Genomic DNA, 23,422 nt, shown 5'->3' with positions numbered 1-23,422 from the left:
CTTGGAGCAGCCTGGGACAGTGGAAGTTGTCCCTGCCCATGGCAGGGGGTGGAACAGGATGAGCTTTGAGTTCTGTTCCACCCTGAGCCATTCTGGAATTCTGTCACTGGTTTGCATTTCTGTTACAAGCAGTGGATCTGACCTGTATTTGGGCACCTGTACTCAGAAGACTATTTCAGATAATTTGTTTTAAGAACTGCAGTTCTTTTGCTCTCTGGGAATTCTCCTTTCTCCATAGTTTTTTTGTTTGTTTGTTCATAATTTTTTTTTTCAATGTGCGGTTGTATCAGCTTGAGAAAGGCTTTATCCAGAGCTTCCAGAGAGCAGGCCAGGCTCAGCTCCCTTCCACACAACCTCCCAGGCTGAGCGTGGCCAAGTGCAGAAACGCCATAAATTAGAAATAATGACACGTTCTAAGTGAGGCAGTGAGCAGGCAAGGCCTGTCCTCGTGCTCAGGAGAGCTGGGAGTGGTGGCCAGGGAGCTGTTCCTGGGGGAGCCGAAAAGGGAACTCTTGGGAAGCAGAAATGCCTCTGGGATGGAAAGGGACCTTGTAGCTCCTGGAGTTACTGCTGGGCTGAAAGGGATGCTGCAGCGCTGGGGCCAGGTGTGCGTCCAGCTGTGCTAGCACGGGGCTGGGCTGTGTTCCTCTCTCCCTCAGCCTGTGCCACCAAATCCTAAACTTCAGTGAGCTACATTTCAGTGCAAAGTTGCCCTTTCTCCCTTTTTCCCCCCAGGCTCACTCTGCAGCTGATGTCAGCTTTGGGCGCTTTGGAAGAAGAGTCAAGGAAATGTGAAATTTGATGAGACACCTTTAGGAAAATGAAGCTGGAGTGGTCGGTGGTGGCCATGTAGAGGCTGAGATACGCACGGTGCCATCTCTGGGTCACCTCCTTTCTGCTTGAGCAAGGGGCAGGGAAGTCGCAAAGGGCATCTTGATGGGCTTTATATTTGCCCGAAAATGCCGGTTTTGATATTCCTGACTGCGGGCTCATCTCACATTCCGAGCCTCGTCATTAGGCAAGGGGCTTGCCCCGCCTGTTTGAAAAGGACACAAAACCGCCGAAGGTGACGAGGCGGCCGCACCTGCTCCCAAAATCCCTGCTGGCCGCACCTGCTCCCAAAATCCCTGCTGGGTGTGGGGCAGGACAGGTGCCCGGCCGTCTGCGCGTCCCTGCGGCTGCACCGGCACCGCCGCGTCCCTCCCTGCTCCGGGGGAACGCGGCGCGTTTGGTAAATACCGAGCGATCAGCAGGGCGAGAGAGCTGCAGGCAGGGCTGGAGCTGGATCACAGCGCTCCCACAGCCTCCTTACCTCCCGTGTTTGGAGGCAAATCTGCTTTCGGGAAAGGCATTTAGAGTCTTTGTCTCTTTGAGTCATTAGGAGCGCCCCTGATCTCTTCTGTTAAAGATGGGTCTAAGGTTAAAAAAAAAAAAATCACATATCTCCGAGCTGGAAAGCTAATTGCTGTCTGCTTCAAGCGCAGGGCGTGTTGTGGAAAAAGAGAAGCAGCTGGGAGGAAATCCCGATTGTAATAACACTCGCACGATCTTTTCAGGACATGAAAACCTTGTGTGTTCCAGCAGATCCCAGGGGCAGTGGCAGGATTAATGCCGCGGCTGAGCAGACAGGGAGGAAAACGCCACAGCAAAGTTTGGGAAGCCCCTCGCTCCATGTGGAGGAGCCCAGGCTGGTGCTTGTGCTCATCTCAGCCTTCTGGGTGAGGCTGGGGGGGCCAGGCAGCCCCGCTGACCCCGGGGAGGCTCTGGGGCAATGCTGACACAGGACACAGTGCCTGGCCCCCTGGAGATGCCAAATCTCCCAATGGTTTGGACTCTCAGCCTGGAATCTAAGCTCATTTCCGACTCTGACCTCCTTTATCTGAATAAATCTCACGTGCCTGCTACTACTCAGACGGCAAAAATAATCTTTGCTGCTGTGATATGTGTGCCAGCTTTTCTTCATCCCAGCAAAGTGCTGTAAGAGCTGCAAAATGCTTCGGAAACATGAGAATTTTTTGAGCAACAGAGATTGAAAGGGGAGGGGAAAAAAGTGAGTCTCTGGAAGTTAGAAACCAAACCCCTCAGCCAGGTTTCCTTGGCATGATTCCTTTTGCAAAGTGGTCTTGCTGCTGCCCACTGGAGCCAAATGTGAAGGAAGGGATTAAAGCCGTGAACCTGCTCCATCCTGATGGCTCTTTCACAGTCCTGGGCAGAGCAGAAGGGACGTTTCAGAGCAGTATTTAGCTAAATAAATGCTGGGCACCGTGGGGTCTGGAGCCCGAGCTTGATTGCATTGCTCTCAGCGAGGCCGTGCTCTAAGCCTGCATTTCAACCATCGGGTTTGGGAACGGAGCAGACCACCCAAAACCCACCAGCAAGCTCCCAGCTGTGCTGTGAGCTGCTGCCCCGCTCCCTCCTCCCTTCCGGGCTCCACGTCTGCGTGGGCAGCGGGGTCACGGCGGGCTCAGGTGATCCTTGTGCGGCTGGCAGCAGGTGAGACCTCTGCTCACCTCCTGCTTGAGTCTTGAGGGAGGTGGTGGAACGTTTCTCCTCCTGAGCCGGAACCAGCTTGGACAGGGAGTGCTGTGTGTGGTGTCCCACCCCGAGGGACGAGGGAGCCCCCAGGATTCCCAGGCTGAGAGGAACAACAAAAGCTCACAGAGATTTTTGGTGGGTTGCGCCCTTGGCATGGGAATTGGTGTGTTAGTGCTTGATCTCCAGTATAAGCACACAGCAGCGGGGTTTGGATGAAGGGCTAAGATGAAAGGGAGGAGAGAAAGAAAGAGATGAATTAAAGAAGAAAAGAGAGAGTGAGACAGAAGAAGAGAGAAATCACTAGTCGTGGCTCCAGTGTTGATCCAGCTGATGGGATGTCCTGGGGCCCTGGGCTTTGTGGGGCACATTTAAGTCTTCCACTCCCTGGGGAGAAGTTTCCCAATTTTGTGCAGGTCAGTTCTCATTCACAGTGGTTCTTTCAGACCTTTCTGGAAATGGGCTGGAGGCTCTGGAGTCTTGGATGGGCTCATTCCCCACTGCAGTGCCCGGTCCTTCTCAGCCCTGTCCCTGCACCTGTGCTGAGCCAGGTTGTGCTTTTCTGCAGGAGCCACAACCAGGAGGTTTGTCCCAGAAAATGCAGCCCTGCCTCCATATGGCCCCTTCTCCATCCTGGTCTTTCTCTTGTGTGTTTTTGCCAACAGTCCTCGTTTGTTATTCCCTTGGCTGGCTCCACACCATGCAGCTATTGGTGTTCGGGACATGCACATTAGCCCCCCATCCTCTGGGATTCTGCCCTGGGCAGTGGCTGAGGAGCACAAACAACACGTGGGACAGAACTTCCAGGGCTCTGGGGGACTCTGCTGCAGGATTCACCCTCTAAATTTTGTTGTCCTGGTTAAGGCTCTCTTGGCCTGAGGAATGTGAGCTTGAGGGCTGCCTGAGCTGTGCCTGGCAGCAGCCTGGGTGTCCAGGACAGCCTGGGTGTCTGTCCTAGGGCAACCTGGGTGTCCAGGACAGCCTGGGTGTCTGTCCTAGGGCAGCCTGGGTGTCCAGGACAGCCTGGGTGTCTGTCCTAGGGCAGCCTGGGTGTCCAGGACAGCCTGGGTGTCTGTCCTAGGGCAGCCTGGGTGTCCAGGACAGCCTGGGTGTCTGTCCTAGGGCAGCCTGGGTGTCCAGGACAGCCTGGGTGTCTGTCCCAGGGCAGCCTGGTTGGTCCAGAACAGCCTGGGTGTCTGTCCCATGACAGCCTGGTTGGTCCAGAACAGCCCTGGGTGTCTGTCCTAGGGCAGCCTGGGTGTCCAGGACAGCCTGGGTGTCTGTCCTAGGGCAGCCTGGGTGTCCAGGACAGCCTGGGTGTCCAGGAGAGCCTGGGCCCTGCACAGGAGCCCGTGGTGGAGCAAACCCAGCAGAGCCCAGGCTGGTCCTTGTTGCAGGGGAGCTGGAGGACTGGCTGGATGTGCCTCACCACGACCCCATCAAAATATAAGGGTAAAAGTGGGAGTAATGAAAGAGAATTTTCTATTTAGGGCTTTTAATTCATTTTTACCTCCAGCTTTAGCTGGAGTTTGTGCAAACCGCTGGCAAGGCAATTAAAGCGACTTTTTAATGGGTTATTTTTGTCGCTTCACCATGGTGGGAGCTAAAGATCCCAGGCTGTGAGCTGCCTGGGGTAGGGGCCATCCCTTTGCTGTGCTGCTCTGATGTTTAATCCCTAATTGGGTTTTATTCGCGAGCCCTGGCTGAGTCACAACGAGAGGGAGAAGGTGCGGGGTTACGGCTGGATGGAACATGGGGAGCAAAATATCCAGGCTGCAGTTCCCCAAGGCTTCCAGGCCAGATCCATCCTGGAAAGGAAGAGTGAAGGACTTTAGAAAATGAAGTGCGCAGTTTGTTTTGGATGGTTGATGGGTATTTTGTGGGAGTAAGCTCCAAGGACAAAAAGCAATGAAAAAAAAAAAAAAAAAAAACAGATTGCCTGAGAGTTCCTCTAAAATCCTGAGGACTGCTGGGAGAAAATGAGGAGGGGTAGGCGGGTGTGGGATTTCCTGGGTGAGAATGTGATGCCTGCGAGGCAGCCCCGTTCCTCCAGGTGCGGGCCAGCATCCCCCGGGCTGCGTGGCACAGAGCCGCGGGTCCCACCTGGCGATGGATGCCGTGGTGGCCGGGAAGTCTTCACTTCGGACTCGATTTTGGGGACGTTTTCCTGTGTGCAGCCAGAGAGAGGGCTTGGGGCTTGTCAGCTCTGCGGGAGTGCAGGTGCCCTGAGGGGACCCGGCACAAATGCTGGCGCGTTCATCCCGGCTCAGCCTGGCCCCGGCGTTCCCTGCTCAGCGCAGTGCGTGCTCTACTCCCATTCCCCTCCAGCCCTTGAGTCCATCTCGCAGCTCAGCATGGCAGGAACGCAGGCCTGGCTCCGGCTCACTTAATTTCTTGTGCAGCTCGGCCAAGGGAGACCAGGGGTGGGTCTGTCCCCCTCTGCAGCGTTCATTCGTTCAGCTCCTGCCCGCGCTAACACACCTCCGCTGCCTTGTGATTCCCCCCACCCCACCCAGGTTATTTGGAGAAATGCTTTCTAAAAATAGCCTCCCGGTTTTTCCGGTATTATCCTGTGCGGCTCTAAAAACCTGCCTAGAAAGGCTGTCCAGCTCATTGATGTTTCCTTAAAATGCAGCTAATCCATGTAATCTCATTATAGTAGTAGGTGATTATACTGACAGCAAGCTTTAGCAGTGGTCCAGCAAAGCCTTTTATTCCCTGTCTGTTACGTGGGTGGCTAAGAGTCGCTGGGAGCACATCTGGGGTTTGGTCGGTCTATTTCAGGAGCAGGACTTACAACATTTTTGTTGTGATTCCCTAGAAAACGTCCTGCATTGTTTCTGCCACTGTCCCTCAGCTTTGCTGGCCTCTGGCGTCCCATGGCTGTGCAGCAGGGTGTCCCAAAATTACTGGGCGGCATTAAAGCAGCAGAGATTATTTCTTACTGCAGAGTAGGCGAGGGGGAGCTTTGCCACATGAGGTGTGGGATTCCCCTGTCCCTGTTTGCAGGTGTGGGACGGCCCCTCTCTCTGGGGAGTCAGCCCAAGGAAAAGGCAGATTTTGGGGTGCTGAGTGATGCCTCCCAGCGCTGGGAGGACGCGTGGCACACGGAAAGCTGGCTGAGCGAGGAGCAGCAGAGCAGTCTGTGGGGCGAAGGCGGCTCCAGCCCGCTCTTGGAGAGGGACACATCCCAGGAGAGGCTCCATGAGCCCCTGTGTGCTCAGGTCAAGGACTGGGTGAAGAGTGGCCAAGTCCCATGGTGCTCCCTGTGCCTCGCTGCATCTGGGCAGTCAGCTGGGGATGCTGCTGGATTGCCTCAAGGCCTGGGCAGCCTTGGCTGGGCAGCGTGGGGTACAGGGCTCCATGTGCTCGGTGCTGGCTCTGCTCGGTTCTGGCTCTGCTTGGTTCTGGCTGTGTTCGGTGCTGGCTCTGCTCGGTTCTGGCTGTGCTCGGTGCTGGCTCAGCTCAGTGCTGGCTCTGCTTGGTTCTGGCTCTGCTTGGTTCTGGCTCTGCTTGGTTCTGGCTGTGTTCGGTGCTGGCTCTGCTTGGTTCTGGCTCTGCTTGGTTCTGGCTCTGCTTGGTTCTGGCTCTGCTTGGTTCTGGCTGTGTTCGGTGCTGGCTCGGCTCAGTGCTGGCTGTGCTTGGTTCTGGCTGTGTTTGGTTCTGGCTGTGTTTGGTTCTGGCTGTGCTTGGTTCTGGCTGTGCTTGGTTCTGGCTGTACTTGGTTCTGGCTCTGCTTGGTTCTGGCTCTGCTTGGTTCTGGCTGTGTTCGGTTCTGGCTCTGCTTGGTTCTGGCTCTGCTTGGTTCTGGCTCTTCTTGGTTCTGGCTGTGTTCGGTGCTGGCTGTGCTTGGTTCTGGCTCTGCTTGGTTCTGGCTGTGCTTGGTTCTGGCTGTGTTCGGTGCTGGCTCTGCTCAGTTCTAGCTCGGCTCAGTGCTGGCTCTGCTTGGTTCTGGCTCTGCTCAGTTCTAGCTCGGCTCAGTGCTGGCTCTGCTTGGTTCTGGCTCTGCTCCGTGGCCTTGCCCCATCATCATCGAATCACAGAACACCCTGAGCTGGAAGGGACCCCCACGGATCACCCAGCCCAGCTCCTGCACAGCTCCCCAGCAATCCCACCCTGTGCATCCCTGGCAGCGCTGTCCAAAGGCTCCTGGAGCTCTGGCAGCCTCGGGGCCGTGCCCATTCCCTGGGGAGCCTGGGCAGTGCCAGCACCCTCTGGGGAAGACCCTTTCCCTGAAACCCCACCCAAACTTCCCTGGCCTGGCTCCAGCCATTCTCTGGGTGCTGTCCCTGTCACCCCTGCAGGAAGATCAGTGTCTGCCCCTGCCGTTCCCCTCACAAGGAAGCTGTAAGTGCAGTGACTCTCCCCTCAGTCTCCTCCACCCGAATGGGCCAGGTGCCCAAGCACTGCTCACATGGCCTCCTCCAGACCCTTCCCCATCCCTCTGTCCCTCCTTTGGACGCTCAGACAGCTTTAGATCTTTCTCACACTGTGGCAGCCCCAGCGCAGAGCCGTGGGACCACCCCCCTCCTCACTGGTGTCCCTGATGCCCCCCAGGACAGGGCTGTCGCCCCTTGGCTCCGGGGCACTGCTGGCTCGGATCCAGCTGGCCATTTCCATGGCCCTGCAGCCCCGTGGCCTCGCTGGAGCGTCCCTCTGGCCGCAGCTGGCCGGAGGGCTGTCTGCGGGCGGGGGTCTCTGCTGTCCGGCTGCTCCCCGGACGCGGACGGGGGCCCGGGGGAGCAGAGGGCACGGGGGTGTTCCCGGTGGGGCACAGCAGTGTGAGCAGCCAGGGTGGAGCCCTTTGGCCAGGCGGTTTGTGCGGACCGAGGCAGGCTGTTTCCCCGTCCGTAAAGCCCGTGTTTGTTGTCTGAGCGTGCGGATCTGCGAGCGATCCGGCCCCGGAGCGAGCTGGGTGAGATTTGTCAGCGAGCAGAAGGATTAGAGGGGAGGCACAGGCCGGCTGTGCAGGCACCTCTGTGAGGTCCCGCAGCAGTGTTTGGAGAGGACAGGGGCTCTCTCTGCAGAGATACCTATCTCTGGGGCCCGTGGAGGGTTGGAGGAGCTGCTCTCTGCCACTGCTCTGCCTTGCTGGCACATGCTGCACATACCTCCTTTGGGGCAAATTCCTCGCACAGGCTTCTCAGAGACAGTATAAAAAAAAACCTCTAGGGCTGTTTCTGTATGTTTTTCAAAAAATTATTTTTTTAATATCCATCTTGCTTTTGCTTATCTTTGTCCAGCCCCTCCAGTGATAACACAGGCAAAGCCCTGAGCCGTGGCGTCCCGGGGAGGAAAGGCTCAGCTCTCTGACAAAGTGCCGGCTCAGAGTGGATTTCTAATCTCTTTTTTTCTGGAAGAAAAGGCTGTAGGTGCCAAACCAAAAGGGCAAAGTGATTTGCCCCAATGAGGTATCGTGTTTCTTCTCTGATTTATGGCGAGGGGAGAGGCTTCTGAGTCATCCCTTCCAGGAACTGCTTTATTTTGGTAACGGAGATAATTCTGCTGGTTTTAAATCAATGTGTTGTCAGCCAGCAAAAGTGCGGGATGGGAACCACAGCTGGCAGGGCTGAGGCTGGCCAGGGACTGGGACTGGGACTGACCTGGGACTGGGACTGGGACTGGGACTGGGACTGGGACTGACCTGGGACTGGGACTGGCCTGGGACTAATCTGGGACTGGCCTGGGACTGGGACTGGGACTGGGACTGGCCTGGGACTGATCTGGGACTGGCCTGGGACTGGGACTGGGACTGGCCTGGGACTGATCTGGGACTGGCCTGGGACTGATCTGGGACTGGCCTGGGACTGGGACTGGGACTGGGACTGGCCTGGGACTGATCTGTGACTGGGACTGGGACTGGGGCTGACCTGGGACTGGGACTGGGACTGGGGCTGGGACTGGGACTGGGGCTGGGACCGGGACCAGGACTGGGACTGGGGCTGGGACTGGGACTGGGGCTGGGACTGGGACTGGGGCTGGGACCGGGACCAGGACTGGGACTGGCCTGGGACTGGGACTGGGGCTGACCTGGGGCTGGGATTGACCAGGGACAGGGGCTGGGATTGACCTGGGACTGGGGCTGGGATTGACCTGGGACTGGGGCTGACCTGGGACAAGGGCTGGGGCTGACCACGGGCTGGGGCTGACCAGGGAGAGGGGCTGGGACTGACCTGGGACTGGGACTGACCTGGGACTGGGGCTGGGGCTGACCTGGACCTGGGACTGGGGCTGACCTGGGACTGGGACTGGGACTGACCTAGGACTGGGACTAGGACTGACCAGGGACTGGGACTGGGGCTGACCTGGGACTGACCAGGGACTGGCACTGGGATTGACCAGGGACTGTGGCTGACCAGGGACTGGCACTGGGGCTGGCCAGGGGCTGGGACTGGGGCTGACCTGGGACAAGGGCTGGGGCTGACCTGGGACTGGGGCTGACCTGGGACTGGGGCTGACCAGGGGCTGGGACTGACCAGGGGCTGGGACTGACCAGGGACTGGCACTGGGGCTGACCAGGGAGAGGGGCTGGGACTGAGCCGCAGGGACAGGAAGCTGCTGGGCCACGCAGCAGTGTGGGTGCATGGCACGGGTGGGTGCCGCTGCCACAGGAAGAGGCCGTGCCGGGGGCCGGTGGCAGGCAGCGGGGTGGCCCTGCTGGCCCCGGGCACACGGGCCCGGCCGTGTTTGTTCAGGCACTGTCTGGTCGCTGTCTGGCTGCAGACAGCCGAGCCCGGGCGGCTTCACATGCTGGGTCCCACCGGGAAACGAGGCCTGTCCCCACGTCTGGGCTCTGCTCAGCCTCTCCACGGCTGACTGACCAGGGCTGGCTGCCTGCTCAGGAACAGATGGGTGGCTTTCCCACACTGCCTAAAACCCCTGTGAGTGTCAGCAAGTTCTTCTTTGTTTTCTGTTCTTTCTGTGAGCTAATGAGCGTTGTCTGATCTTTCTTTCTCCTTCTTTTTTTTTTTTTTTTTCTTTTTTTTTTTTTTTTTTTTTTCCCTGAGTGTATTTTGGCCTGTCCACAATTGCCCTAGCTGTTAAGGAGGAGAATTCCTGTTTCCCTGAGTCAGGTTTGGGCAGCAGAGCTGGCTTTGCAGAGCTGGGTGATGCTGCTCTGCTTGTTCACAGCGCCTGGGAAAAGTGTGTGTTTTACTGCCGGTCACGCCAGGACTTGGGGTCGTTCTGTGCTGTTTCCCTTGGGTTTGCCTTTTCCCTCTGGCTTCTCCCACAGGCTCATGAGGATTTTGCCCTCCTGTGACAGTGCTGCTTGATGCCTTCTGGCTTTTAGCTGGCAGCACGTCTGCTCGTCTCGCTGATGAGTTTCTGCGTGGTTCCCGGCAGTAAGGACATTTCGGAAAGTCGTGTTTTCAGGGGGACAGGAGCACGATCCACCCCTGAGCAGCCTGCGTGGCTGTTGTTGGGCACAGCCGGGCTGCCGGGGGAGCGGGACACCCGTGAGAGCAGATTTTGGGAGAGCAGGCTGCTCGGATCACCGGGGCACTGATGTGCCGTGCAGCTCCGGTGAGTGAGGCTGGGAGGGTGAGGTTCCCTTCACAAACTTGGGGTGGGTTGGTTTGACTGGCCATCTCTGTTTTATTTATTTATTTTATTTATTTTATTTATTTTATTTATTTTATTTTATTTATTTAGTAAATGCTGGTGTGTATGTTCTTACTCAAACTGTACACTTAAAAAACATTCTTAAATTTGGAAAAGGTGGTTTGTTTTTTTTTTTTTTTTTATGTGCCTTAATAAACACCTGTCTTCCTATACAGCAAAATAGGTTTGTAGTTGTTAGAGTTAGAATTCCAGGTCAGTGTCAAGGAACTGAATTCTCTTACAGTTTACTTCTCGGCTTTAAATGTGACCTGTGCTAGGAAAGAATTACTTGGTTGCTATGAATTTCACTGCCCAAGGTCCTTGGCGCTACAGAGGATAAGTCTGATAGATTGAAGGGAAGGCTGTTACCTACTCACAGTCCTGAGATAAAAGTTCAAAAACATCTTGCAGCTGTAACAAAGGAGAAGAATTTCCTTGCGTGTTCTGAAATTTCTTCCGAGGGGTTCTGATTCTGCCGGGGGGGGGGAACCTCGTGCCACGGGTGATCAGCGAGATCCTCACTCAGAGCAGCTCCCAGCGCAGCCCTGTGACTGCAGCTGGCTCTCAGACAGCTCCCAGAGCCATCAGGGTGCCTGGGGGGGACAGGGCGGGGTGTCCCTGCTGGAGACCCCAGCACAGGGGACACGCCGCCCAGGAGCCTCCCTTGCTCCTCAGCGTCCTTCAGAGATGGGCTGTGTTCGCCACAGGGTTTGGGGACCTTGGAAGTGTTCCCCAGGCCTGCGGATGTGGCATTTTGAGGACCTTGGAGGTGTTCTCCAGGCCTGTGGATGTGGCATTTTGGGGACCTTGGAGATGTTCTCCAGGCCTGCGGATGTGGCATTTTGGGGACCTTGGAGATGTTCTCCAGGCCTGCGGATGTGGCATTTTGGGGACCTTGGAAGTGTTCTCCAGGCCTGCGGATGTGGCATTTTGGGGACCTTGGAAGTGTTCTCCAGGCCTGCGGATGTGGCATTTGGGGACCTTGGGTGGCATTTGAGGCCGTGGCGTGCTGGCACTAGGTTAATGCTTGAACTAGGTGGTCTTAGAGCCCTTTTCGAGCCTTAAGGAGTCTCTGAACAGCTTCTTCTGCTGAGGTCAGGCTGGTTTTGCTGGGGTGGGGTCTCGCCCCGTGATGCCCCTGTGTCCCTGGGATGTCCCGTCCGGTGTCCCGCTGTGCTCCCAGTGCCAGAGCAGGGCACAGCCCTCAGTGTCGGGGTGGAGGGGGGGTCACAGGAAGGGGGGACAGGAACCCCCAGCCCTGTGGCAGACGCCTGGAGCTCCTGGGCGAGGCAGGAGGGCGCAGAGCAGGGAGCCAGGCGCTGTGGTTTGCAGCTGGAGCTGCAGCAGGGGAGGCAGCAGAGGAGGAGAGCAGAGCTTTGCCCCAGCCTGCGCTCGTCTCCGAAGAGCCACCGTCCCCGGGGCTCTCCGTGGGATGCTCTGCAGAGCTGAGCACCAGGAGCCATGTTTATTGATGGGCTGCAGTAATTAAATTTCAGCCTCGGAGCAGCCGCTGGCGTGGGAGCAAAGAGCAGCAGGAGCCTTGTCCTTGCTTCCTGCTGCTTCAGGAGCTCCGGCTCTGTGACTGAAGCTTGGAGAGCTTTCCTGAAGACAGGCAGGTAGGTCTTCAGCGGGTCTGAAGGCATCACGGGGGCAGTGGGACAGGATAAAGGGTGTCTGGAAGGCTTTGGCTGAGGGGGGTGGAATGCTGGGGCGAAGAGAAGTAGGGGGAAAATGAACCTGCCAGAGCCACCCGGGATACGAGGCGTGATGGCCTGTGGGGTCCGGCCCTTTCCAAGGCGTGCAAGCCAGAGATCACTCACTGCCACCCCCGCCCTAATTAGCACCTGTGGTGCCCTCTTAATGACAGACATCCTGCTCAGGCTCCCGAGCTTTGGCGGATTCACCCAGCTAGGGAGATCACTGCCCTCGCAGTGGGGCTGGGGACAAGGAAAAGCTCACTCAAGCGTCACCCTCGGGCTTGTGCTGGGAAGTGCTGGGAGCTCGCTGGCATGTGACAGCAGAGAGCCACTGTGAGGGCACCCAGAGCCCCCCCCGAGGGCACCCAGAGTCCCTGTGAGGGCACCTAGAGCCCCCCCCCCCACCCCCCAAGCCCTGTGAGGGCACCCCGAGCCTTCAGAGGATGAGAGCAGAAATGAGGATGAAGGTCAGCACAAATCCCAGCAGCATCGTCAGGGCAAACGCTGCCCTTGCGCACAGGAGCACGGGGGAGAGAGAGGAAGGATGGAAGGATGAAAGAAAACTTCTAAATTTATGGCACTGAGGGTGCCAGTTGTAAAATCTCTGCGTCTGTGCAGAGGCAGCTGCTGGGGCTGCCCCTGGTGAAAAAGAGAGAGAGAGGTGAATTGGATCTGAAGTACACCCAGCGTTCATTGGGAGGGAATAGCTCTACATTTCCTGCACTATTCTTAAATGCAGGGTGGTTTTGGGTTTTAATTTGGTGGTTTAACTCTCTGTATAAGCTCCCCCATCCTTTCCTGGTCCCCTCCCCGTGTCTCGGTTCCCGGTGGCTGCAGGGCAGGCTGGCGGCACTGCGGGGCTCCTGGCCCTTTCCCCAGGCCCCAGTGCAGGTTTGAGTGATGGCTGTGACAGATATTCCTTAAATCAGGAGATCCATGGTCTGCACCACAGGAGCACCGTTGGTGTGTGCCTTCTGGGGGTACCCAGAACTTTCCTCTCTTTGAACTGGCACTGACAGCAACTGGGAAAGGGGCTGGGAATGAGGCTTAGATCCCTCGGAGCTGGTGTCCCTGTGTTTTGCTGGCCTCCAGCAGGCCAGCAAAGCCCTCTGTGGAGCGCACAGGAGCAGGCTGGGCGCCTCCCCCGTGTGACCAGCTCGGGTTTGCTTCCCTGCACACCCACAAACTCTGCTGCTCCCGCCGCCTGCTGCGCTGCGGGAGCTGCTGGCTGTGCTCTGCTGCAGCTCTCCTGGAGCTCCCGCTGGGTTTGGCTCCCTGCGTGGCTACCAGAGCCTGGCCTGAGCAGCCTGAAAGCTGCCGGGCTCTGGTCTGCAGTTCCACCAAAGTTGTCCCGTTTTCTGTCCATCGCCGTCGCTGCTGGTTCTGCGGGAGCTCTCATGAGGAAATTAACACTTCTTCATTACAGCAGCCAGGGAGAGCCACGGCTTCTGGTCAGGAGCCAGGTGTGGTTTGGAGAATGGGGAAGGCAGGGAAAATCACCTCCTTGGCCTTCCATGGGGGCCTGGTCAGCCTGGTCCGTGGGGTTTGCTGTTGTCTCGGGTGGAGGAGGCAGAGAAGAGCAGATGCAGGCAGAGGTGGTCACTGAATCCCAGGGTGGTTTGGGTGGGAAGGGACTTTGGGGTCATCCCATCCCACCCCATGCCAGGGCCAGGGTCACCTCCCACTGTCCCGAGTGGCTCCAAACCCCGTCCAGCCTGGCCTTGGGCACTTCCAGGGATCCAGGGGCAGCCACAGCTGCTCTGGCCACCCTGGGCCAGGGCCTGCCCACCCTCCCAGCCAGCAATTCCCAGTTCCCAATCTCCCATCTGTGCCTGCCCTCTGGCAGTGGAAGCCATTGCCTGTGTGCTGTCCCTGCATGCCTTGTCCCCAGTCCCTGTGCAGCTCTCCTGGAGCCCCTTGAGGCCCTGGCAGGGGCTCTGAGCTCTCCCTGGAGCCTTCTCTTGTGCAGCTGAACAGCCCCAGCTGTGCCAGGCTGGCTCCAGAGCAGAGGGGCTCCAGCCCTGGCAGCAGCTCCGGGGCCTCCTCTGGGCTGGCTCCAGCAGCTCCACGACCTTGTGCTGTTGGAGCCAGGGCTGGGGCAGCTCTGCAGGTGGGCTCTCAGCTGAGCACAGGGGCACAGGGGCAGAATCCCTTCCCCTGACCTGCCTCTCTCCCACTCCCGTGGGATCCTGTTTTCTGCTGGTCCCTTGGCCATGGAACAGCTCCCTGTATTTGCCAGCAGCTTTTCCCTGGACGTTCAGTGGGAGCAGCCACGAGAGGACAGGGCCGTGACGTGCTGGGCCCCAGGGCCGTCCTTTAGGGCTGTTCTGCCTCAGCCCCTCTGAGTGCAGAAGCTGCAGCAGCGCCCTGGCTCAGCTGAGGGTGACACCCAGCCAGGAGCACCACAAAGGCCATTGTCCTGCTTGTGAGGAAAAACCAGGGCTCTTTCTCCCCTTTTCTTCCCCTCTTGTGTTGCGCTTTCCCTTTCAGCGCTTCTGCAGCTCTACTAATTATTAATAATTGGGCTGACGAGGCAGAACTTGGTTTCTTCCCGCTGGAGGCAGCCAAGGAGCTCGGCGTGGGGGCTCGCGCTGGGTCCTGCCCGTGGGGCTCAGCAGCCCCACGGGGCTCTGCCGACAGACTGCGGCAGGGTTTGGTTGGAAGGGCCCTCCAGGACCGCCCAGTCCCGCGGCCCAGGAGAGCGGAGTGGCGGAGAGCCGCGCTGGGGCTGGGTGCTGGGTGCAGGGACGGGTCTCAAAGGCACCGTGCTAAAGCACGTGGCTCCCAGCCCCAGTTTCACAGAGTTCCCCTCGCCAGCAGGAGATTTCGGTGACTTTCGTTTGTTTTCCTTTCCTTGTCAGGCTCCCTCCCGGACCTGTGCAGAGGCTGAGGTCTGCAGCGCAGGCTGGGGAAGCTCAGGTGATTCCCCACGGTGGAAAAGCCCCGCTGCAGCCGCAGCCCCCTGGTTGTTCACCAGGTCCCAGGCTGCCCTTGAGCCTTGCCGTGGTCCTCAGAGCCTCCAGCAGCTCCGGTGGTTTCAGCAACGCCCGCTCCCTCTCCGTGGCCTCGCAGCTGGGGCACCACGCTGGGGCACCTTCCTGCTCCTTCCTTGCAGAGCCTCAGGATTTATCCACCTCCCCGTTCCCTTTCTCCCCTTGTTCCCCATCTGGCTGTGTCCCCCATGGTTTGCCCGTGGGCTGGGGCACCTCTCTGGTGCCTGCCCCACTCCCTGAGAGCACCAGCAGCTTTCTCTGCTCAGTCCTTGCGTGCAAAAAGCCAGCATTAAGAGATAATTGCTGGATTGAAAAGAGGCTGTAATTATTTTTGCTCGGAGACTGGAGGAGCAGGCAGTGCTTGCCAAACGGCTCGGTAGCTGCTGGCAGATGCTCCTCAGAGGGTATCCCTGCCCTGCCTACATCCTCCCTGCCGTCAGATGTGCCTTCATTTCAGCTGTGAGCTGGCTCCCTCTCCAAATCGCTGCAGCCCTGGAGCGCTGCGTTTCTCATCCACCCTCGGCCATGGGTGATTGCTCAGCGCTTAATGCTTTCCCTGGTATTTTGTTATTCCTGGAAACTTCTGCCAGGGAGCAGGAGGGTCCCGGCAGCACTGCCTGGGGAGCGCAGGGCACAGGACCAGGCTGTGAACCCTCTGTCAGGTTAATGGAGCAGCTCTGGTGATCAGGGGCTCTAAGAGAGCCATCCTTCTGGCATGAAGAACACAACAGGAGCAGATCCACAGTTGTTTATTTTATTTTATTTTATTTTATTTTATTTTATTTTATTTTATTTTATTTTATTTTATTTTATTTTATTTTATTTTATTTTATTTTATTTTATTTTATTTTAATTCATTTTATTTTATTTTGTGTTTCATATTTTATTTTATTTTGTATTTCATATTTTATTTTATTTTATTTTATGTTATTTTATTTTATTTTAATTCATTTTATTTTATTTTGTGTTTCATATTTTATTTTATTTTGTATTTAATATTTTATTTTATTTTATTTTATTTTATTTTATTATTTTAATGTTCCTCTGCTGGGCCCAGTGGCTAACCTGGGACCTCCCTGTGCAAGGTCACAGCCCCTGTGCAGCCGGGAGGTCCCACAGGACCCTCAGGGGGTGGCACAGGGGTGCTGGGGAGCAGGATGGGGGCCAGGCTCAGGCAGGAGAGGTGTCCTTGCTCCTCTAGACTCACAAACAGCTGCAGGGAGCTGCTGATGATCTGGGAGGAGAAGCCCAGCTGTTCCCTCCTGCTTCAGACCTTTTGTTCCATTCCGTTTCCAAATGAGGTGAAAACCACAGTGGAAGATTTGAAGCGCTCTGAGGGTCTTTTCCCAGCTGCAGCAGCTGTGAGAAAATGGTCCCTTGCCCGTGGCCAGGTCTGCATGGTCACCTGCCACCAGACAAGGGCATTTTGTCAGAAGATCCCCCAGGAGCTGGGATCCCCTGGCTGAGTGCACAGCCCAGCAGAGGCCCGCAGAGGTGAGGGCCTGCCGTGGTGCCAGCAGGTTCCTTCCAAAGCCGCTGCAGCTTGGTGAGAGACTCCCGGGCTGCTCGGGGGCGCGCGCTGGCACTGAGCTCTGGGATGTGGGGCCGTGCCCCAGAGACGGCTCAGCCTGCTGCCGCTGCTCACCCAGCTCCCGCTGGGCCCACACGCACCAGTTACAGCTTCCTGGGGGGTGAGAAAACGAGCTTTATGTCCCTCATCTATAAATATGTGTGTATTTACCTGTTCAGCCGTGATTTCAGAGCCCCCAGGGACGGCATCCCCGGGCTGCTGCCGATGTTTGCTGTGGGACCTGAGTTCTGGGGGTGTCACATCCTCACAGACACTTCCGAGGGCTTTTTTTGCAAAAATCGCCTCGTTTGCCTGAGCGGTCCTGGTTGTTGTAAGCTGGAAAGCTCCGTGGTACTCTCAGCTGCCCAGCAGGGAGGGTTTGCACCCTCGTTCCTGTGCTGTTGTTGCCGTGTGGTTTACGTGGGCAGTCGCTGACGCGACACGCTGTGCAGCCACTGCAGATTGCTCCGTAATATTTTCAACAAAATTTAAAAGAAGAAAAAAAAAAAAAAAAAAAGGCAGTAGCAAAGGGGAAAGGAAGAGTTGCAGTTCTCTGCATCTTACAAATGGAAAAGGGAAAATTAAGCAGCTGAAAAATGCTGGTGGTGCTGCGTGCCTTGGGAGGGGATAACTGATGATCCTCTGAAAGGTCACGGCTTTGTTCATGGTCAACCTTCATTGAGCTGGTACATGGCCAGGGCACAGGCAGCACTGGCATCAAATGGATCCTTTCTCCTCTCCTCTCCTCTCCTCTCCTCTCCTCTCCTCTCCTCTCCTCTCCTCTCCTCTCCTCTCCTCTCCTCTCCTCTCCTCTCCTCTCCTCTCCTCTCCTCTCCTCTCCTCTCCTCTCCTCTCCTCTCCTCTCCTCTCCTCTCCTCTCCTCTCCTCTCCTCTCCTCTCCTCTCCTCTCCTCTCCTCTCCTCTCCTCTCCTCTCCTCTCCTCTCCTCTCCTCTCCTCTCCTCTCCTCTCCTCTCCTCTCCTCTCCTCGAGTTTTGCCCTGCGCAGCACCCGCGGGCGCTGGGCTCAGTGTGTGCGGTGAGGAGGACGGGGTCTGCCCGCGATGAGGAGGGCAAAGCTCTGCTGACCGCGGGGGAGCCCGGCTGTGCCCGAGCGCGCCTCACTGGTGGGGAACCCTGCCGCGGCTCTGGGAGGGCGGTGTGGGGCAGGGCAGCGCCGTGGGGCTGCCCCACAGCAGGCTGGCTGTCCTGGTGCTGAGACAGCAGGGACACGGGACTGTGCCACCGGCCCTGCCCTTCGGCACTGCCTCAGGACACCGCGGAAGGGAAGCGAGGCAGGGGCTGAAAAACGTAGCAGTGCTAATTTTTTAATCTCAAGAAAAAGAACCCTTCTGCTTTGATAGAGATCTCTGTGCTGTGTTTCTCTATGCTGCTTGGAAAGTCCATTTAAAACATTTTATTTCTCTGCGTGTGTGTGTACCCTCAGATTTATTTTCACCCTGTGTCGTCTTGAAGCGACGGGCTTAGAGCGAGACCCCTCCCCAGGCAGCTGTGAGTAATGATGAGGGGCTTGATTCCCAGCTGCGTTTCTGACCTGGAGGCCCTGGGACGCCGCCGGCTTTTCGAGTGATGCGGGCGGAGGAGCGGGAAGAGCCGGAGCGCGCGATGGCAGAGAAGTGCGACTGCATCGCCAGCATGTACGGCTACGACCTGGGCTGCCGCTTCGTCAACTTCCGCCCGCTGGGCTTCGGGGCCAACGGGCTGGTGCTGTCGGCCCTGGACAGCCGCAGCTGCCGCAAGGTGGCCGTGAAGAAGCTGACGCTGGGCGACGCGCGCAGCGTGAAGCACGCCTTCCGCGAGATCAAGATCATCCGCCGCCTGGACCACGAGAACATCGTCAAGGTCTACGAGGTGCTGGGCCCCAAGGGCGCCAACCTGCGCGGGGACTTCTTCAAGTTCAACATGGTGTACATCGTGCAGGAGTACATGGAGACGGACCTGGCGCGGCTGCTGGAGCAGGGCAAGCTGGCCGAGGAGCACGCCAAGCTCTTCATGTACCAGCTGCTGCGCGGGCTCAAGTACATCCACTCGGCCAACGTGCTGCACCGCGACCTCAAGCCCGCCAACATCTTCATCAGCACGGAGGACCTGGTGCTGAAGATCGGCGACTTCGGCCTGGCCAGGATCGTGGATCAGCACTACTCGCACAAGGTAGGCAGTGCCCGGCTGGCCAGCACGGGGGTCAGCCGGCGCCTGTGGGGTGATGTGGCTGGGCCGTGGTGGATCTTGCAGGGGAACTGGTCCTGGAGCCTCCTTGCGCAGCTGTGAGCCCTGCTGGGTGATCACGCTGCTCTGCCCCAAGCCATGACACGTGTCCAGGGAGTCACGGTTTTGGGTGGGAAGGGACCTTTAAAGCTCGTTCGGCCCAACCCCCCAGCAACGAGCAGGGACACCTCCCACTAGAAGGGGTTGCTCAGAGCCCTGTCCAGCCTGGCCTTCGATGGTTTCTGGGCACAGCCCATGCACTCAGCTCTGCCAGAGTCCCCGGGGCTCTTCAAAGAGGGCACGGGAAGGGTTTGAGTGCCCTTCAGCTGCCTTGCATTGCTTTATCCCGTGTATATCAAACACACGCTCAGGTATTTTTTCTGTCTCAGCAGTGGACCGTGGGGAGGCGTGTGTTTGCTTGCTTTACTCAAATGACTAAGCTCTGTGTTCCTTGCTCTGCTGCTGTTAAAAAGCACAAGCTGCTGAAGCACATGGAGAGGGGACCTGGCATGTCCACACCCACTCTGCTGGCTTTGTCCTCGCTTCGGTGCCAACCAGCTTCTTAAAAACCCGATTTTGTTTGAATTACATTCATTTAACGTGGGGGGAGAGGAGTGGGTCTTTGAGGCTCAGCCAAATCCTTTCATCTGAGGTCCGGATCCAAACGAACACACGCAGTTCTTTGCTGCTTGGCACTCAGTGTATCGTGAAGTAGCAAAAACGTGAGTGACCGGGGCAGCCTGCAGTGTTGACAGCGGGCAGGCGGTGCGGGAGGCAGGGAGGGAGGGGTAATGGGTGACAAGGCTCTGTAACACACAGTCCTGATGCTAATGGATCCTGAACACAGCTGCAGGTGTAAAGTGCAGGTTGCCTTCCAGGCTGGAGCTCTGGAGCAGTGGAGGAACGTGGCGGAGGCCCCATCAGCCCGCGGGCCCGCGCGTTCCTGGGAGAACGCAAAGCCACAGTGTGGTCTGCAGCCAGCTTCTGGTTAAAGTCACTGTTTGGTGATGTGAGATCAGATAGAATCTGTTTCCTAGAGCTGCATGCGTCCGTGGGCGAGGTTGGGGTCCCGCGTGGATCTGTTGTTGTTGTGCCTGTGCCGAGGTTAAATGCACTTTGTGTTTATCAGTGGGTTCCTGCCCGTTGCTCTGGGAAGGGGAGGCAGCAGAGGATGGCAAAAAGACAATCTCATGATCCTGAGCTGATTTATTCTGGATATGAGTCTGGGCTGTGTGGAGAAACAGAGCCTGGGGAAAAGGAATGAGGTTGCAGGAAGCAAGCACAGGGTCCCTGTCACTCTGCCTGCCCTTTCTGTGCTCCCTTCCTCACTCATTATTTATGGCCCAGCTCAGGAAGAGTCTCCTGGCTTTTCAAACGTGTGATTTATTTGTTTAAAGTCAGGTAACTCCCAGAGAAAACCCCTGCAAACAGGGCAGGCTACATGAACACAGAAAGTCTCTGATTTAAGGAGCATCGTGTTGTCAAGGACTGCGGGATCAGGGTAGGAGTCATCTGTTCGTGTCTGCTGCAGAATTATTGTTATTTCTGAGCAATTCTCTGTTGCCTCAATAACAGCCAGTGCAGTGGAAGGAGCTGTCAAGGGCTGCAGCTTCATGTTGGTGCTTAATTCTGGCAGATGCCACGGCACGAGCATCTCCAATTCCTCACGGGGTGGGAGGCTGGAGCATCAGTGCAAAAAAGCCCATGTGAGTGTGCAGAGAGCGTGGAGGCTGCTCGGGAGCAGAGCTGGAAGCAGCAGATAACGTCAGCTGTTGGTGATCCCTGGCAGGGCTGGGTTTGCCACAGCTGGTGACGGGGCCCACAGAGGCAGGGCTACAGCAGGATGGGGTGTGGGCCAGCCCTGCCTTTGATGTCCAGCGCTTCGGAGATGGCTCAGAGAAATCAATTCCTTTCCCTGTTTCCCTTCAAGCTCCGCTCTCCTGCAAGGCTCACTCTGATGAGCTCCATGCTCTGGCAGGAGGCAGCAGCAGGAGGCAGAGCAGTGGAGCATCCCGAGTCTGAGTCTGCGGGCCTCCACCCTGGGGCCCCCCGATGCCTTAGGAATTTAGCTTTTATATTTTTCAAATACTGTACTGCTCTAGTGCGTTGCTCTAAACTCCATATAGAGTTTTAGGTGCTGGTTTCACATTTTGGGCAGGCAAAACAATCCCTCTAGGCCTGAGATCCAAGGACACCCTACAGCCTCAGGCCCTGAAAAGTACAAACAAAAATGAACTGGGGGGAAGCAAACTGGGGGTGTGTGACTTCATTACCTGGAGCTGTAATTGGAGCATTAAACCCTGATATGTAAATGGACCCAACTTAAAACCGTGTGAAAAACTCGTGACCATCGTCCACCTTGGGTGAGGCCTCTGGGAGGCTTTGACTGCCCAAGGTGTAGGTATTGAGGGCCTTAATAAATGCCCACTTTATTCTCTTAATCTTGTCCAGCCTCTGTTCCAGGCAGCCCCTCCAAGGCATGGGCCCGAGCAGAGCAGGGACGCTCACAGCCCGGACCTGGTGCTGCCCAGCCTGTTCTCGGGCAGAGGTGCTCATGAGCAGAAGAAATCCTGCACCCTTTGGGCAATTAACTACCCCAAAGACCCAGCAGATCCAAACCTCTGAAGGCAGCACAGAGCTGCGCCTCTGTCCTAATGGTTTCCTAATGGAGCCTTTGAGGCGAGGAAGGGTCGTCTTCAGCACGTGGATTTTTGTTCTCTTAGCATGTTTTGTGTCAGGAATACGCTTACAGTAATGGCTGGGCTCTGCTAACACAAACGATTGCAGGTTGTGGTGTTATTTGTCTCAAAGGTCACATCTCTTCTGACCTGATGCTTCTCAAACCCCAAACCGTCCTGCTGAGTGCTAAAATGGCAGATGCGAACCACGCTGGACTGTGGGCAGAATTTCAAACACAGCTTGGAATACACATACCATCCTTGCCTGGCAAGGTGTCTTGTTTATGTGACTTTCCTCAGCCAAACACTGAACTGGGATAACGTGGTGGGAAGGGGAGATCTCCCCAGTCCTGGGGGATGCTGAACTGGGATAAAGTTATGGGAAGGGGAGATCTCCCCAGTCCTGGGGGATGCTGAACTGGGATAAAAGTTGTGGGAAGGGGAGATCTCCCCATTCCTGGGGGATGCTGAACTGGGATAACGTGGTGGGAAGGGGAGATCTCCCCAATCCTGGGGGATGCTGAACTGGGATAACGTGGTGGGAAGGGGAGATCTCCCCAGTCCTGGGGGATGCTGAACTGGGATAACGTGGTGGGAAGGGGAGATCTCCCCAGCCCTGGGGATGCCCTGAGGCACAGCGAGGAGCTGGCCTCCCCAGCTGCGAAGCAGAGCAGCCTTGGCTCTGTCTCTCCCACTGTCTGGCTGGTTTTGCTGCTCAGGTACCTTTCTCCATGTGGTAAGGGCAGCACGGGGACATCTCTCTGTCTGAAACTTCTCCACGGCGAACAAAAGGGATTTCCAGCTGCCAAGGTCGCATCCAGATCTCGGTCTGCACCTTCCCAGCCTGCTCAGGCCTGACAAGTTTAGCCCTGCCTCAGACAGGTGAGGCTCTAAGCTCAGGTACTTGCAGACATCTCTTTAGGGCACAGAGTAGCAGGTGTAGCAGGAAGAGAACCCTCAGGAGCTGATCCTCTTCAGCCATGTCTCTCTCTCATCCTGTCTCTTCCCCAAAGCTCTCACCACCCAGCTGTGCAGGCTCCTGTCTTTTCCACCACACTGCTCTTTATCCCTGGGAGTTTGTCCCTCTGGAACATCTCCGCGTTTTTGCCTTTCTCCTTGGCCGCTGCTGCTTGTGGTTTGAATACTTGGCCCTGCACCTCAGTGCCCAAATGGTGAGCGAAGCGGGATTGGAGATGAAGAAAGGAGCATTCCCAGCCTCCACGCGGTCCTTACCCTTGTGCAGGACAGGCAAAACTGGGCATTTCCTGCTCACAGCCCTCCATCCCCTTGGGGAATGCATTCATCCCACCTTCGCCACCAGAGTCCTCTGCCATGCTCCCAGTCTGCAGCTGTGTGGCCCTGCCTGCCCCACGGACTTGTCCCTGCCTGTGTGTATGCAAAGGCTCTGGGCCTGCTGCCCATCTCCATCCATCCATCATCCATCCATCCATCCATCCATCCATCCATCCATCCATCCATCCATCATCCATCCTTCCATCCATCCATCATCCATCCATCCATCATCATCCATCATCCACCACCATCATCCATCCATCCATCCATCATCCATCATCCATCCATCCATCTCCATCCATCATCCTCCATCCATCCATCATCCATCTTCCATCATCCATCATCCATCCATTCCATCCATCCATCCATCTCCATCCATCCATCCATCCATCCATCCATCCATCCATCCATCCATCCATCCACATCCATCATCCATCACATCCATCCATCCATCCATCCATCCATCCATCCATCCCATCCATCCATCCATCCATCATCATCCATCCATCCATCCATCCATCTCCATCCATCCATCCATCCATCATCCATCCATCCATCCATCCATCCATCTTCCATCCATCCATCCATCCATCCATCATCCCTCATCCATCCATCCATCCATCCATGCAATCATCCATCATCCATCCATCCATCCAATCATCCATCAACATCCATCCATCCTCATCCATCATCCATCCATCCATCCCATCATCCATCCATCATCCATCCATCATCCATCCATCATCCATCCATCACATCCATCATCCATCCATCATCCATCATCCTCCATCCATCCATCCATCCATCATCCATCCATCCATCATCCATCCATCC

At 56.7% G+C, this 23,422-nt stretch overlaps 1 protein-coding gene across 1 annotated transcript in view; it reads left to right on the top strand.

Annotated features, from left to right (window-relative positions):
- The window catches only part of MAPK4 (mitogen-activated protein kinase 4), a 55,178-nt gene that overhangs the window by 7,169 nt on the left and 24,587 nt on the right, over nt 1-23,422 (top strand). Inside the window, exon 2 of the mRNA XM_054003114.1 lies at nt 17,839-18,563. Within this exon, the coding sequence (XP_053859089.1) occupies nt 17,982-18,563 (582 nt within the window). The 5' untranslated portion in view covers nt 17,839-17,981. The remainder of the gene's footprint in view (nt 1-17,838; nt 18,564-23,422) is intronic.

Source organism: Vidua macroura, chromosome Z (genome assembly GCF_024509145.1).
Source record: "Vidua macroura isolate BioBank_ID:100142 chromosome Z, ASM2450914v1, whole genome shotgun sequence".
NCBI classification, from domain to species: domain Eukaryota; kingdom Metazoa; phylum Chordata; class Aves; order Passeriformes; family Viduidae; genus Vidua; species Vidua macroura.
The sequence above is the reverse complement of the archived record's forward strand: the minus strand, read 5'-3'. Positions and strand labels throughout refer to the sequence as shown.